The sequence below is a fragment of the Rhincodon typus genome, chromosome 10 (assembly GCF_021869965.1).
Source record: "Rhincodon typus isolate 14 chromosome 10, sRhiTyp1.1, whole genome shotgun sequence".
Taxonomy (NCBI): domain Eukaryota; kingdom Metazoa; phylum Chordata; class Chondrichthyes; order Orectolobiformes; family Rhincodontidae; genus Rhincodon; species Rhincodon typus.
The window spans coordinates 3012241-3024738 of NC_063341.1; the positions used below are offsets into that span (position 1 = coordinate 3012241).

General features: G+C 39.2%; 1 protein-coding gene across 1 annotated transcript in view; it reads right to left on the reverse strand.

Moving 5' to 3' along the window:
- The window catches only part of LOC109932319 (xenotropic and polytropic retrovirus receptor 1 homolog), a 131341-nt gene that overhangs the window by 37197 nt on the left and 81646 nt on the right, over window positions 1-12498 (reverse strand). The window contains exon 3 of the mRNA XM_048601952.1: window positions 6372-6592. Within this exon, the coding sequence (XP_048457909.1) occupies window positions 6372-6592 (221 nt within the window). The remainder of the gene's footprint in view (window positions 1-6371; window positions 6593-12498) is intronic.

Here is a 12498-nt window from a genome sequence, read left to right on the forward strand (position 1 = left end):
TAATAGATAGCACTCCCTCTGGAGTGTCAATCCCAAGTAGTGGACTCGGACCAAAGCAACTACAGGGTGATCGGATTCAGGACCATCCTAGCCCTTTTACTTGAAATGTGAAAGGAACCAACAAGCAAACAAAATTGCAGTAAGTGCGCCTAGATGTCATCCAGCACAGAGATTAACAATTGCATTAAAGTTGCCTCTTTGGAGAACCAGAAACTTAGAATGCAAAAGCATTACTGGAATGGGGAGGGAGCTCTACTCTCTGGTACAAGATTTCTCTATCTACTTTCCCTTTCCCAAACAAAACCTGTGCAGCAGTAGGAGTGCAATATAACAGTGATCTTACATTAAACATTTATCTTTTCTTTCACTATTACGTGCGCTGGCCTGGCAGCATTTTTGATCTGTATTCTTCTGCAATTTATCGCTTCATCCATAATCGTCCTTCCACTTTGCAATGAATGACTTTAATGCAATTGCTTGTAAACAGCACTGCATAAATCCCCTGTACTTCCCAATCATTCCAACTGACAGGAATGTATTCAGACCATAGAAGTGCAAAGTCAAAGTCTAGCAACATTCACACACAGCACTATCTTCACTCAATGTTATAGTATACCTGTCACTGACAAATGATTATTTTTGAAGCCACAATTGCATATCAGTAACACGTTTGAGATTAGACAGATAAAAGAAATGCTCATTCATTGAGCAAAGTCCCACAAGCAAGATTTTCCTGTTGACTGTAATTCTGAGCAATAAGCTACATGAAAATAACCATATTACAGTCACAAAGAACTAATGTTTATGAAATTGTGAGTTGAATGAATCTCCAACTTTCCTGCAGTTGCTAGTTCTAACAAGGCGTTTAAGCGCTCTGCCTATGAGATACATTTGTAAAGATAGTCTGTTTATAACGCAATTTATACCTTTTTTTGATTTGCAGATGATCACACTTATTTTGCTATTAAACAAATAATCAGACAAGAGTTTTCAGAATTTCATTCTCCCCAAAGCCCGAACTTGAGAGAACATCGAATGAGGTTGAGCTTTAGTAAGCAGGTCCTGCACAGTTAAGTAGCTCATTGCCACAACATGGTCTTTGATATAAAGAAGGGCCTAATATAATCAAGTTGGCAGGCTGCAGGCACTTTTGTGACTCCAGGTAAGTTTAGGAATCACTGGGACAAGAGGAAAGAGAGAAACTCCCGAGCACATGAATTCCTTAGTCCCTTTCGACTACTTTATCTGCATGCTGCCCCTCACTGACATCATCTGAAAACAAAGTTAGGCTCCATATGTACACTGATGGCAGCCAAATGTATCTTACCACCATCTCTCTTGACCCCTCTACAGTCTGATTTGCTATGCTGCTCATTCAGCTTCAAGCACTAGATAGGCAAAATCTTCTTCAACTAAAAATTTAACAATACTAAAGCCATTGACTTCATTTCCTTTCGCAAACTCTCTTTGCTAGTTCATGACACCATCCAGGACCTTCGTCATTCTAAGGCTGAACCAAACTGTTTGTAATCTTGCTGTCCTATGTTGCACTGAGCTGAGCTTCTGATCCCATGTACTCTCCATTACCAAGACACCCTGGTATCATTCTCAGTTCAACTGCTGTTGAAACTGTCATCTATGCCTATGTTATTTCCAGATTCAGCTATCCCAATGTTCTTTGACCAGCCTCCCACCATGCTTTTCTTCTGGATTTCAGTTTATTCAAAATTCTGCTGCCCAAATTCCAACCGATGCTAAGTTCAACCATCATCCCTGTACTTGCTGCACCGCATGGATTTCCAAATTAGCAACATCTCGAAGTTAAAAATTCTCAACCTGGTTTTCAAATCAGTTCATGGTTGCCGTCCTTCCCAGCTCTGAAATCTCCTCTATTCCTGCAAATCTTTTAAGGTTTCTGAGTTCTCCAAGTCTGGTCTCTCATGTATCCTTAATTTGCATCACACTCGCATCATTGGGTGTGTCCTCACCTGCCGAGTGACTAAACTGTTGAATTCCCTTTCTAAACTCCTCCATCTTTCTACCTGTCTCCTCCTCCAAGATACTCATCGAAACCCAACTCTTTGATCAACTAACCTGCCACAGTATCTCGTGGCTTAGTGCAAAATATAGTCAGACAGCATTTCTGTGAAGTGTTTGGGACAATTTACTATGACAAGGACAGTGATGGATGCAAGTTGCTATTGTTGTAGGAATTACCTATCAATGGATTCCTTGGATATAATTCTGTGTACTTTGTAAGATGTTGGAAGTATTCCACAAGTTCAATCCCAAAGAACTCAGTGAGCTCTGCTATTTTAAGATAGTTACCATATGTTATAAGAGCAAGCACATTCTATTCATTCTCACTCAAAAACTGAATTTTATGTTGAAATGTTGAAGGCTTTCTGGAACATTTTAATTTTTTAAACATCTTTTTTGAAATAATAATGCAGTTGCTCGCAGTAAGGCACGATAATGTGTGCGACTGAAGTATGGCCATTTCAACAGCTTGCTACCACAACACAATGCCAATACATTCAGCGATATAATGTGTATAATTCCATGAATACAATTCAGCTGTTCATATGGTTATATGTAAATTGCAAAATACTTTAATCAGTGACAGAGCACCACTTGGTGTCACTTTGCAGGCTAGGACCCTGGACAACAATATAAGTTGCATCTCTGTGGAATGTGGCTGCACAAAGTAAGATTATGATGCTGGTATGCAGTCAGATTATTAGTACAGAACATCAATTAAAACTAAAATCTGGAAAAAAAAGAGAAAATTCTGCAGAAACTAAGGTCTAGCAGCATCAGCGGAGAGAGAAACAGAAATAATGTGTCAAACCTTCAGAACTCCATTGGACTGAAAATATTGGCTCTGCTTCTCTCTTCGCAGATACTGCCAGACTTGCTGAGTTTCTTCAGCATGTTAATCTTTTTATTACAGAATATTGACTAATCAATTGGTATGTTGATGCTAGCTTTGTAATCAATGTCTCTGGGCACTTGTGTTATCTGTTTGCTCAGAGACAATTCTGCAATGGCTACAGATTCTGGCCATATGATACACCGATGAAGCAATTCCAAGCAAAAAGTACCCATTCAGAAAGATACAAATAATCAATGTAATTGTAAACTTTACACTTAAAGCAAGCAGGATTAAAAAAATTAGAAAACTAGCTTTGAAGATGTAACTCCATCCTTAATTGTTGAATAACTAACTATATTACTGAATTAACAAGATTTGTAGCAAAGTATCATGAGAAATTTCACTGTTGGTCAATTATGTGTCAGGTTCGTAAGCTAAGGGGGTCACAGTAGTAAGCATTTCTGGTATCCTGTACAATGATCAGAATAATTCCCAGGGAAGGGTGAATCAAGACAACCTCCTGAGCCGCACGCTTGGACCTCAGACACTGAAGAGGAACCAGATGCCAGGATCAGGTGACCTCTGAATAGGGGAGTGGCAAAATGTGATTTTTCATTTCAGGTTTCAGTTGAAGGCGAAAAAGCATCACTAATGCAAAGGAACTGCACAGCGAGTTTTGACCTGTAGAAGGGGAACCTGTACTATTTGGATTGCCCCAGACCCTCTAGAGATGGCTCAGACATTGTTCAATTCTCTATAACACCCAATCCTATCCACAACTTAAACACTGCTCCTCAGTTTTGTCTCAACCTGTCGTTGCTGGACAAAAATAAAGTCAGTCGTCTTCTGCAATTCTTCTCTTCTCCAGGCTCCTCTGTTCATCACACTATTTCTTATTCAATTTTATCATGCCAACTGCATTCATTACATCTGAGAATGTACTCCTTTCATGAACGTGCTCTACAGACTTACCGTATCCTGAAAAAAAACTTATTCTATCACTCCCTCTTGCTGTACCAGGTTCCAAAAGTTTGCAACTTAGTTAGATACCAAACTTCACCCTGAAGCTCCTCAGTTCAACAGATGAAGTGATGCAAAAATTACTACATGATAGAGGTAATATTTTTGTAATGTTTGCTGTCCATATAAACAATATATTTCAAAAACTAATGGTTTGAGTTTCAATAAAACACAGATAGGCTACAGCTTACAGAAGAACGGATTAGTTATTTTTAATCAGTGATGCAGATCCAGATCCTGGGATTTCTTTTTTTAAAGGATCAATTTGATGTTGAGAGATGGGGTGAATATCCTTTTTTCTTAAAAATGTAATGGATTATCATATTTAGAATTTGTTGACTGCTTTTGAATAGTGTGGATTGGCTGAGCTACTGTGGGTAAGTTTTGATAGCTGACAAACTGTGAGCAAGGTTTTCAGGGTAGATTATTGGATGTGGATTGGCCCAGATCTCTCAGTGAAATAGAAACTCTTAATAAAAAGCACATTTTCAGCTCTGCAGTTACAAGACATCAGACAGAAGGGAAAGATCTCAAAGAAGAATTGTGTGACCATAATAAAGTTGAGTAAAGACTGATTGTATGAAATAAATATATCTTTGACAGCTGCACTAGTTTCAAATGCCACTTGTAAGCAGCACAAAGAGTGTGCATGTGCAAACAGGAAGCTAACATCGCTTGGAAGTGATAGAAATTTTTATAATGATTGTAATAAGTGCAAGTCTCACCTACTTGATCAGGAAAGCGATTGGATGTCTTGCAAGTAGCTGAGAAATAAAATAAAAACTGCACTTCAACTGGGGCTATAGGCCTACACATGCTCAGATGATTTCACCCAGGGCACTGCACTGCTCACATCATAAATTGAGGCTATTCCAGTTTCAGGGGATTGTGGGAGCTGAACCTGCTGCAGCTAGCTGACATCTTTGGCCCCATCTGCATGGGTGCGTGGTCCAGTAACCATCTCATTGGCCATTTTGGCACTCAGAGTAATTATGCTGATTTCATTTTGTTTTGGTGTAGTGCCATGCCTGGTTAAAAAACGGAAGAAAATTCTGATTGCTAACTATTTCAATCTCCTTATATTTTAAATATACACAAGATGACTTCAACGGAACTGTTCACGGTAGAACTGGGTAAGTCTGTTTATGAGTAATACCAGGAAAAGAGATAGCAGATCAGTAGGAGATATACAAAAATGGAGTTAATGTGATAGAGGCCCTTTTTTTTTGCTGGCTGAAGAGTATTACCTCCAAAACAAACTATCATGGACAACCTGAAGAGGTACAGAATATCAAAACTAACACAAAAGAGTTTACACTGTTAGAGAATAATATGGTGGGTTGTGCTCAAAGTGGATCCCTTGAAGACTCAATTAAAGTGAGAAATGGCAGACATATTGAATTGATTTTGTATTAGTATTTATGGTTCAGGAAGAGGATAACATGATGGATACCCTAAGGAACTTATCAAAATCAGGGATAACACCCCATCAAATTAATATAAGCAAATAAGAACAATGAGAAAGATAAAGGCACCAAAGAACAACAGTCTACAGGACCAGATAATTTTCAACCCAAGGTTTTAAAGGGAATAGATGAGAATATTGCAGATTGTCTAACCATAACCTTCAAAAGTTCATTCAATTCAGGAACTGCTCTTTTACATAGGACATTTCATATGCCACTCCACTAGTTAAGAAGAGGTGAAAAAGAAAGCAAGGGAATTAAAGAACAGTTATAACCTAATAATTGTTGTCAGAAAATTACTGGAGTCTATAAATGAAGACAACTTGAACATTTTCAATTGATCAGAGAGAACCAGCATGGATTTGTAAAAAGGTAGGCCGTGCTTGAGAAACCTGATTGAATTTTTGAAGGGGAGATTAGGCAGTGGGCAGAGGATAATGTGGTGTTATATTAATTTTCTGGGGAAATTATTTATCAGGTTATTGAGCTAAAGGTTAGAGGCTAAAAATTTGAGCAGACTTTTCTGGAATGACGTTATGAAATATCACAAAAGGCTGTCTAAATATTGACCTTACATTATGTCAATGATAATTTTAAAAACAGAGCTTAATTTTTGGGACAGACTATTATGGTTCATGTAATCAAGCTGAATGGATGGAGTTATAATGATCAAACTGAATGGCAGAACAGACCAGCAAGATTGAAAGTCTACTATTGTTCCTACATTCTGGTCTTTTGGAAACAGAACAAACCCATAGCTAAAGTGCCACAAAGTCAAAAGGTCATCTTCCATCAGCACAATGGCAACACGAATGATGTAAAGACTCCAGACTCGTTTACAATCTAAGTACTGTCAATACACGTGTCGAAGCTGAGCTTGTGCAACAGAAATGTACCATGATATATTTCTACCTGTTCGCCGTCAGAAGAAATCCACAACTAAAAAAAATAGTTGCAGTTTTAAAATTACATTGAGACTGCACACAGCAGGATTAGCAGGCCTTTCTTACCTGGTAGTTTTGGAGCAGGATCAGGCTGAGGTAGAACTCACTGAAAGCTAACTTCAGGTCACGAATGTTCCTATGATGCACACGCTCCTTATGGGAGAGTGGGAACACAGTCCTCCTTTGGCGTAAGTTAGAAACTGCATTGCGGTCCATCTGCACCTCAAGTGTTGACTGCAGCTCATTCTGAAGTGTAGCAAATCTACGCTGAGCCTCAGCAAGCTTTTCTAAAAAAAGAAACAATCTCATTAGAACAGATCCTTTACAATACTTGCATTATTTTCCTGAGAATTGTCCTCACTTCAGTTCATGAGTTTCCCTCTTACCAAAAGCACTATTCATGAACTGTAGCAGCTACAGTACTCTTGTTTCAAAGCCCATTATTATAGAATGTCAGGAACTAAAAACCAAAAGAACTGGGGATGTTGGAAATAAGAAACAAAAACAGAAATTGCTGGAAGGTTTGTTTGCCCTGGAACACAGGAGGCTGAGGGGGGCATCTGATTGAGGTATATAAAATTATGAGAGGCATAGACTGTAGATTGTGAGAATCTCTTTCCCATGGCAGATGTGTCTATGACCAGAGAGCTTAAGTTTAAGGTAAGGAGCAAGTGGTTCACAGGAGATAGGCGGAGATTTTTCACCCAGAGGGTGGTAGAAATATGGAATGTGCTGCCTGAGAGGATAGTGGAGGCAGATACACTCACAACTTTTAAAAATTATCTGGATGAGTACTTTGAAGTTGCTAACCACAAAGGGAGGAAAAGATAAAAGTTAGGAACTTGTGGCAGGCAACTCCAGTTCTTAGGTATTTGAAATGGAAACACATGATCTCTTCCAGTGCAAGTTTGTAGAGAAGGATTTTGGAACAGAAGTGCATTAGGTCTAGAAAGGATGTGTATTTCACAGAGATGCTGCCCTCTAGCACCCTCAACTGCTAATCTTCAGAAATCTGTCAGAATGAATTGCTTTCCCTGGTAGTTAGTCCAGCAATACAAATAGCTTTGTGTCCTCTACTAGCAACCCTGTTAGAAATCATACCTGCATGGTTTTTGCAAACAAGCGAAGTAAGATTAGTGTTTTTGGCTGTCAATGCATGTTTAAAAATCAGCACTTATATATTACCTCTCCTCTAATAATGGCAGTGAATCTGTCAACATGTTTTGTGCTGGAATAGAGGACATGTTATATTTTCGTTGTCACTTAGGCCTCCAAATGTCTAACTGCTCAACTGGAAACATGATCGTGTGACCAAGTATTCATACTATGGTTTAAACAACACACCAGCACAAAAAGGATGAAACTCTTCCAATGTAAATTTGCAGTGGCAAAACAGAGCACCTGAGAAATATCAAGGTAAGAAATCACTGATGCTGTGAAATATATATCACATACACTGCGACAGTTATACTTTCATAACACCTTTACGGTAATGGAACATCCCAGGACACTTCACAGGAGTCATTAAACAAAATATGACAGCAAGCCATTTAAGGAGATATAAAGGTCAGATGAGCAAAATTTCAACAAACAGGTAGATTTTGAGGAGGAGTGAGGGGTGGAGAGATGGAGAGATTTATGGAATGCATTCTAGAGCTTAAAGCCTTTGCAGCTAAACACAGCCACCAGTGGTAAAAAAACAAAAATCAGGGATGATCAAGAGAGCAGAATTAGAGTACAGATATCATGGAAGATTGTGGGCTGAAGCAATTTGTAGAGACAGGCAGGTGCAATGTCATGCAGGCATACATAAAAGATGATCATTTTAAAATGCTCATCTGGGAATCTATGCAGGTCAGTGAATTCAGGATCGATAAGAGAACAGATCTTGCTCTGAGCTAGGGCACAGGCTTTGGATGACTGCAAGCCTATGGAGTTTATGTAAGTGAGAATATAGGAGATAAGTTTTCGGAAAAGTGAATATGGAAAACAAGCCAGGATTTCACTGAGATAGTGGAGTCTAGAGCTAACCAATGCACGAGCGAGAGTTTCAGGAGATGAAATGAACTGGGGCAAGTTGGTTGATGTTATGGAGGTGGGAATAGACACTCTTAGAGATGGTGCAAATAAAATTGAAAGATCATTTCAGCATCAAATGTGACACCAAGGTTGCCAACAGACTGATTCTAACTGTTGCCAGTGAAAGTGATGGAGTCATAGCTAGGAAACAGGATTTGGAGAGGGGCCTGAAATCAATGGCTTTAGTTCTCCCAATATTTAATTTGGAGAAAATTTCTACACATGCATTACAACTACAAAAGTAACCAGTACAATGTTTTCAATTAAAATATGGCAACCAAAGCTGTCAAACTGCTGGTCTTCTCTTGGTGAAAATGTGAATCTTGTCGAATTATCAAACATCAGCACCACACAGTTTTTTAATTCACAAATGTAGTAACGATTTCACATTCAATGGTAAATATAAACTAAAGCCTTCACTGCATAAATGCCAGAAAAATAATACTCATGCAAGTATTGAGGTAGCGACTGCAGAAACATTTAAAGGAGATTTTAACAAGAAAGAGACAAAAGAAATACGATGACAGCTTACAGCAACAGTTGGAAAGTCAATACAATGTATGAATTTAGTGTAATTTCTCCGATTTTCTCAGAGATAGAAAACAGCAGAACTCATGATTTGGTTCTTCAAATTATTAAAAGAAATCTTCTTTCACTTCTTTTCTATCTTTCATTGGAAATAAAACTCAGTTATTAACATGTTGTAGGGTCGTGCCTCAGTTTGACATTTTTCATTTGGTGCTTGATTATTTAAACTTAATCAATTCAATAAGTAAGTTAACTGGACTTTTGAAAGCCAAATCATTGGGGATGACAAGATTACTGTTTAACATTAGATGAGGAATTTTCTCAGTTGAGTGCAACATACAGCAGCTAACTTGGATCTCCAAATGGCGCCACCTGGTCTAGAAATCTATTTTGGAAAGGCCGCAGCACATATTTGGATTCAATCAACAATACCTTGCAGAATACCCTCAAAAGATCCCAAATTTTCAGTTAGCAGCAATTAATTCTTCAGACCAATTGCTTGGGAGTTAGTTGAGTCAGTGTTGAATGTAACTGAACTGTGGCAACTGAACTTTGCACAAAATGTACTAAGTCCAGACACAAAAAGCATTAACATACTAAAACCTGCTTAATGATGATGGGCGCAGTTTCGGCTGCTTTGTCTTTCTTGGCAAAATAAACCTCAAACACACTCTGTTAAGCATATGGGGGAGGTATTAGTGGTCAGTGAACACAGGGCAGAACCCAGTAAGATCATGGAGAAAGTATTCTGAATAAATTTTCATTAGACTTAAAAATAGCTCAGCCAAAGTATTTACCTGATAGGTCAGCAACTGATTAAACAGTGAACACTGCTCTATTTGTTTTCTTTCAGATACAGAATGTTGTAGAATAATAGAAATTGTTTGTAGGGAACTCTAAAAACAAATTAAGTTTAAATGTTGTACCTGTATTAAATATTGTTCTGAGGAAGGGTCACCAGACCCAAAACGTTAACTCTGATTTTCTTTTCACAGATGCTGCCAGACCTGCTGAGCTTTTCCAACAATTTTTGTTTTTGTTGCTGTTAAATATTGCACAATTTATTGATGAATGTCAGAGCGATGTCCCTAGATTAAAAACCTGCTAATCTAGTCAAGAAAGGGGGGCAACATACACTTATCAGTTTAATATCAATGCCTGAAAAAATTCATGATATGGCCCACCAAGAACAATGTAGACCTGAATCCGAATGAAACTAGAATGTACTTGTTGACATAGCTTTGGATGACCATCATATAGATCATTGTCTGTGGCTCATGAGGAAGTCTCTTCAAGGATGGATATCAGATGTTGTGGGATAATTTGAATTTCAAAAAGCTTTTGTTTAGGAATTGGGCAAAAGAAAACAATTCTTATTAGAGTAATGACTGGTTGTTTGGGAATGGAAGACTGAATGGAGTGTGACAAGACTCAATATGAGCCCCTTATTGTTTCCAACGTACATGAATAACCGAGATGCGGTAACCTGAAGCAATATGCGCACCAAAAAAAACTCTGTACTCCAACGCGGCCGACCAGGAATCGACATCCATACTGGAACACGCCACCAGCATACAACAACAAAAGACCAGAATTAAGAATAGAAAAGAAAGTCACCACATCAACGACACGGCCAACACAGATTCATGGATTAAAAACATCTTGGACCGACCACTTACAGACACTGGGAAGACTATTCTAGTACCCGGACTGAATTATAACTAAGAGATGCCAAAAAGACTGACTTCCTGCTGCGCTGGAATCAACACTAAGGAACAACGGACTCATGGAAGAAGTACAACAGATCATTAGACAGACAACAGTCCCATCAGTGAGCAAAAAAGGAAAGTGGAACACATTCAACACAGAAGGAAGGAAAGCCCTGGAATGACTCAAGAAAGACAGGAATATTGTAATCTTACCAGTAGACAAAGGACACATGATAGTAATCCTCAATAGAGCCCAATACATCGAGAAAGCTAACGCACTACTAACCCGACACCACAGTTAGGAAACCGGATCACAACAGAAGAAATTACAGAACTCGGGAGACATCAGCAAGACAGACTACCAAAAAATGAAGCCAGAGGGATCCAACACACCCCAACTCTACAGACTCCCCAATGTATGCAAACCGGGGGACCCCTCAGATCTATTGTCTCACTACCAGGCACACCAACATATAGACTTGCCAAAGAACTACAATAGAAATTGAAATACTGAGTGGACAACACCACCCACTCCATCCACTCATCCCAAGAATTCCTCAACATCATCAAGGACACCAGGATAGAAGAGGACGAGATGATGATATCCTTCCACATAGCACTCTTTACATCCATAAACGTCGACTTAGCCAAACAGACAATTGCCACACTGCTGGAACAAACCAAGTAGGCAGGCAATCCAGGAGACCAACATCAATAAGGACACCACCATGAAATGACTAGATCTGTGCCTCACAACCCACTTCACCTTCAACAACATATACAAACAAACCAATGGAACACCACTGAGATTCCCAATATCAGAACTGATTGCAGAAGCTGTAATGCAAAGATTAGAACAGACAGCGCTCCCCACTATACAACCAAAACTTTGGGTCCCATATGTAGACAACACCTTTGTGATAATTAAACACACAAAACTAGAAGAAACCCACCGACACATGAACATCCTTTCCTGAATAAAATTCATGAAAGAAGACAACAACAACCGACTACCTTCCTGGACATAATGGTAGAACGCAAGAACAATGGGGAACTCCAGACTAGCGTATATAGAAAGACCACACATACAAACCAGATACTCAATTACACTAGCAACCACCCCAATGCCCACAAACAGAGCTGCATAAGGACACTATTTAAACGAGCCACAACACATTGCAGCAACCCAGACCTGTGCAAAGCAGAACAGGAGCACCTATACGGAGTCTTCAGAAGGAATGGATACCTGAAAAGCAAGATCTTCGAGATAGACCACAACAGGAAGACACTACACGATCAGACTCACTAATCACCCTAGCATATATCAAGGACATTTCAGAGACGACCACAAGACTTTGATGTAAATGGACACCCTCACCAGTCTGACTGAGCTTGGGGAACACCACTTGAGAGAAAGCAATTGTAGGGCCTCACTCAGGACATATCCTGAACTCTAGGTCAGCCCATGGCAAAACCCCAAAACAAAACCAAGCCTCAGCTCAAATTTTTTTCAGGGTGCAGGCTGACTGCCCATTGTAGTTGCTACAGAATTCAGGCACAAGACAGCAAAAGAGTCCCACTAGACCTAAACTGAGCAATAGAACTCACAGGCCTGTATCCAGGAGAGTACACATCCTGGAAAGTCTATCTACATTTGATTTGAAAAGTTAAATTGCTCAGCAGCATCCAAATTAGAACCAATCAAAATAAATGTCTGGTTAAACAGTTACCCGGTTCTCATAGAGATTGATACCGGCATGGCCATTTCAGTTGTCACAGAACAAGTCTTTAAAAATTTCTCTCTGTATTCCAACCCTGAAGTTTGTGCAGGACCTCAGCTAGACGGAGAACCTATACCAGAAAACCCTGTTCACATT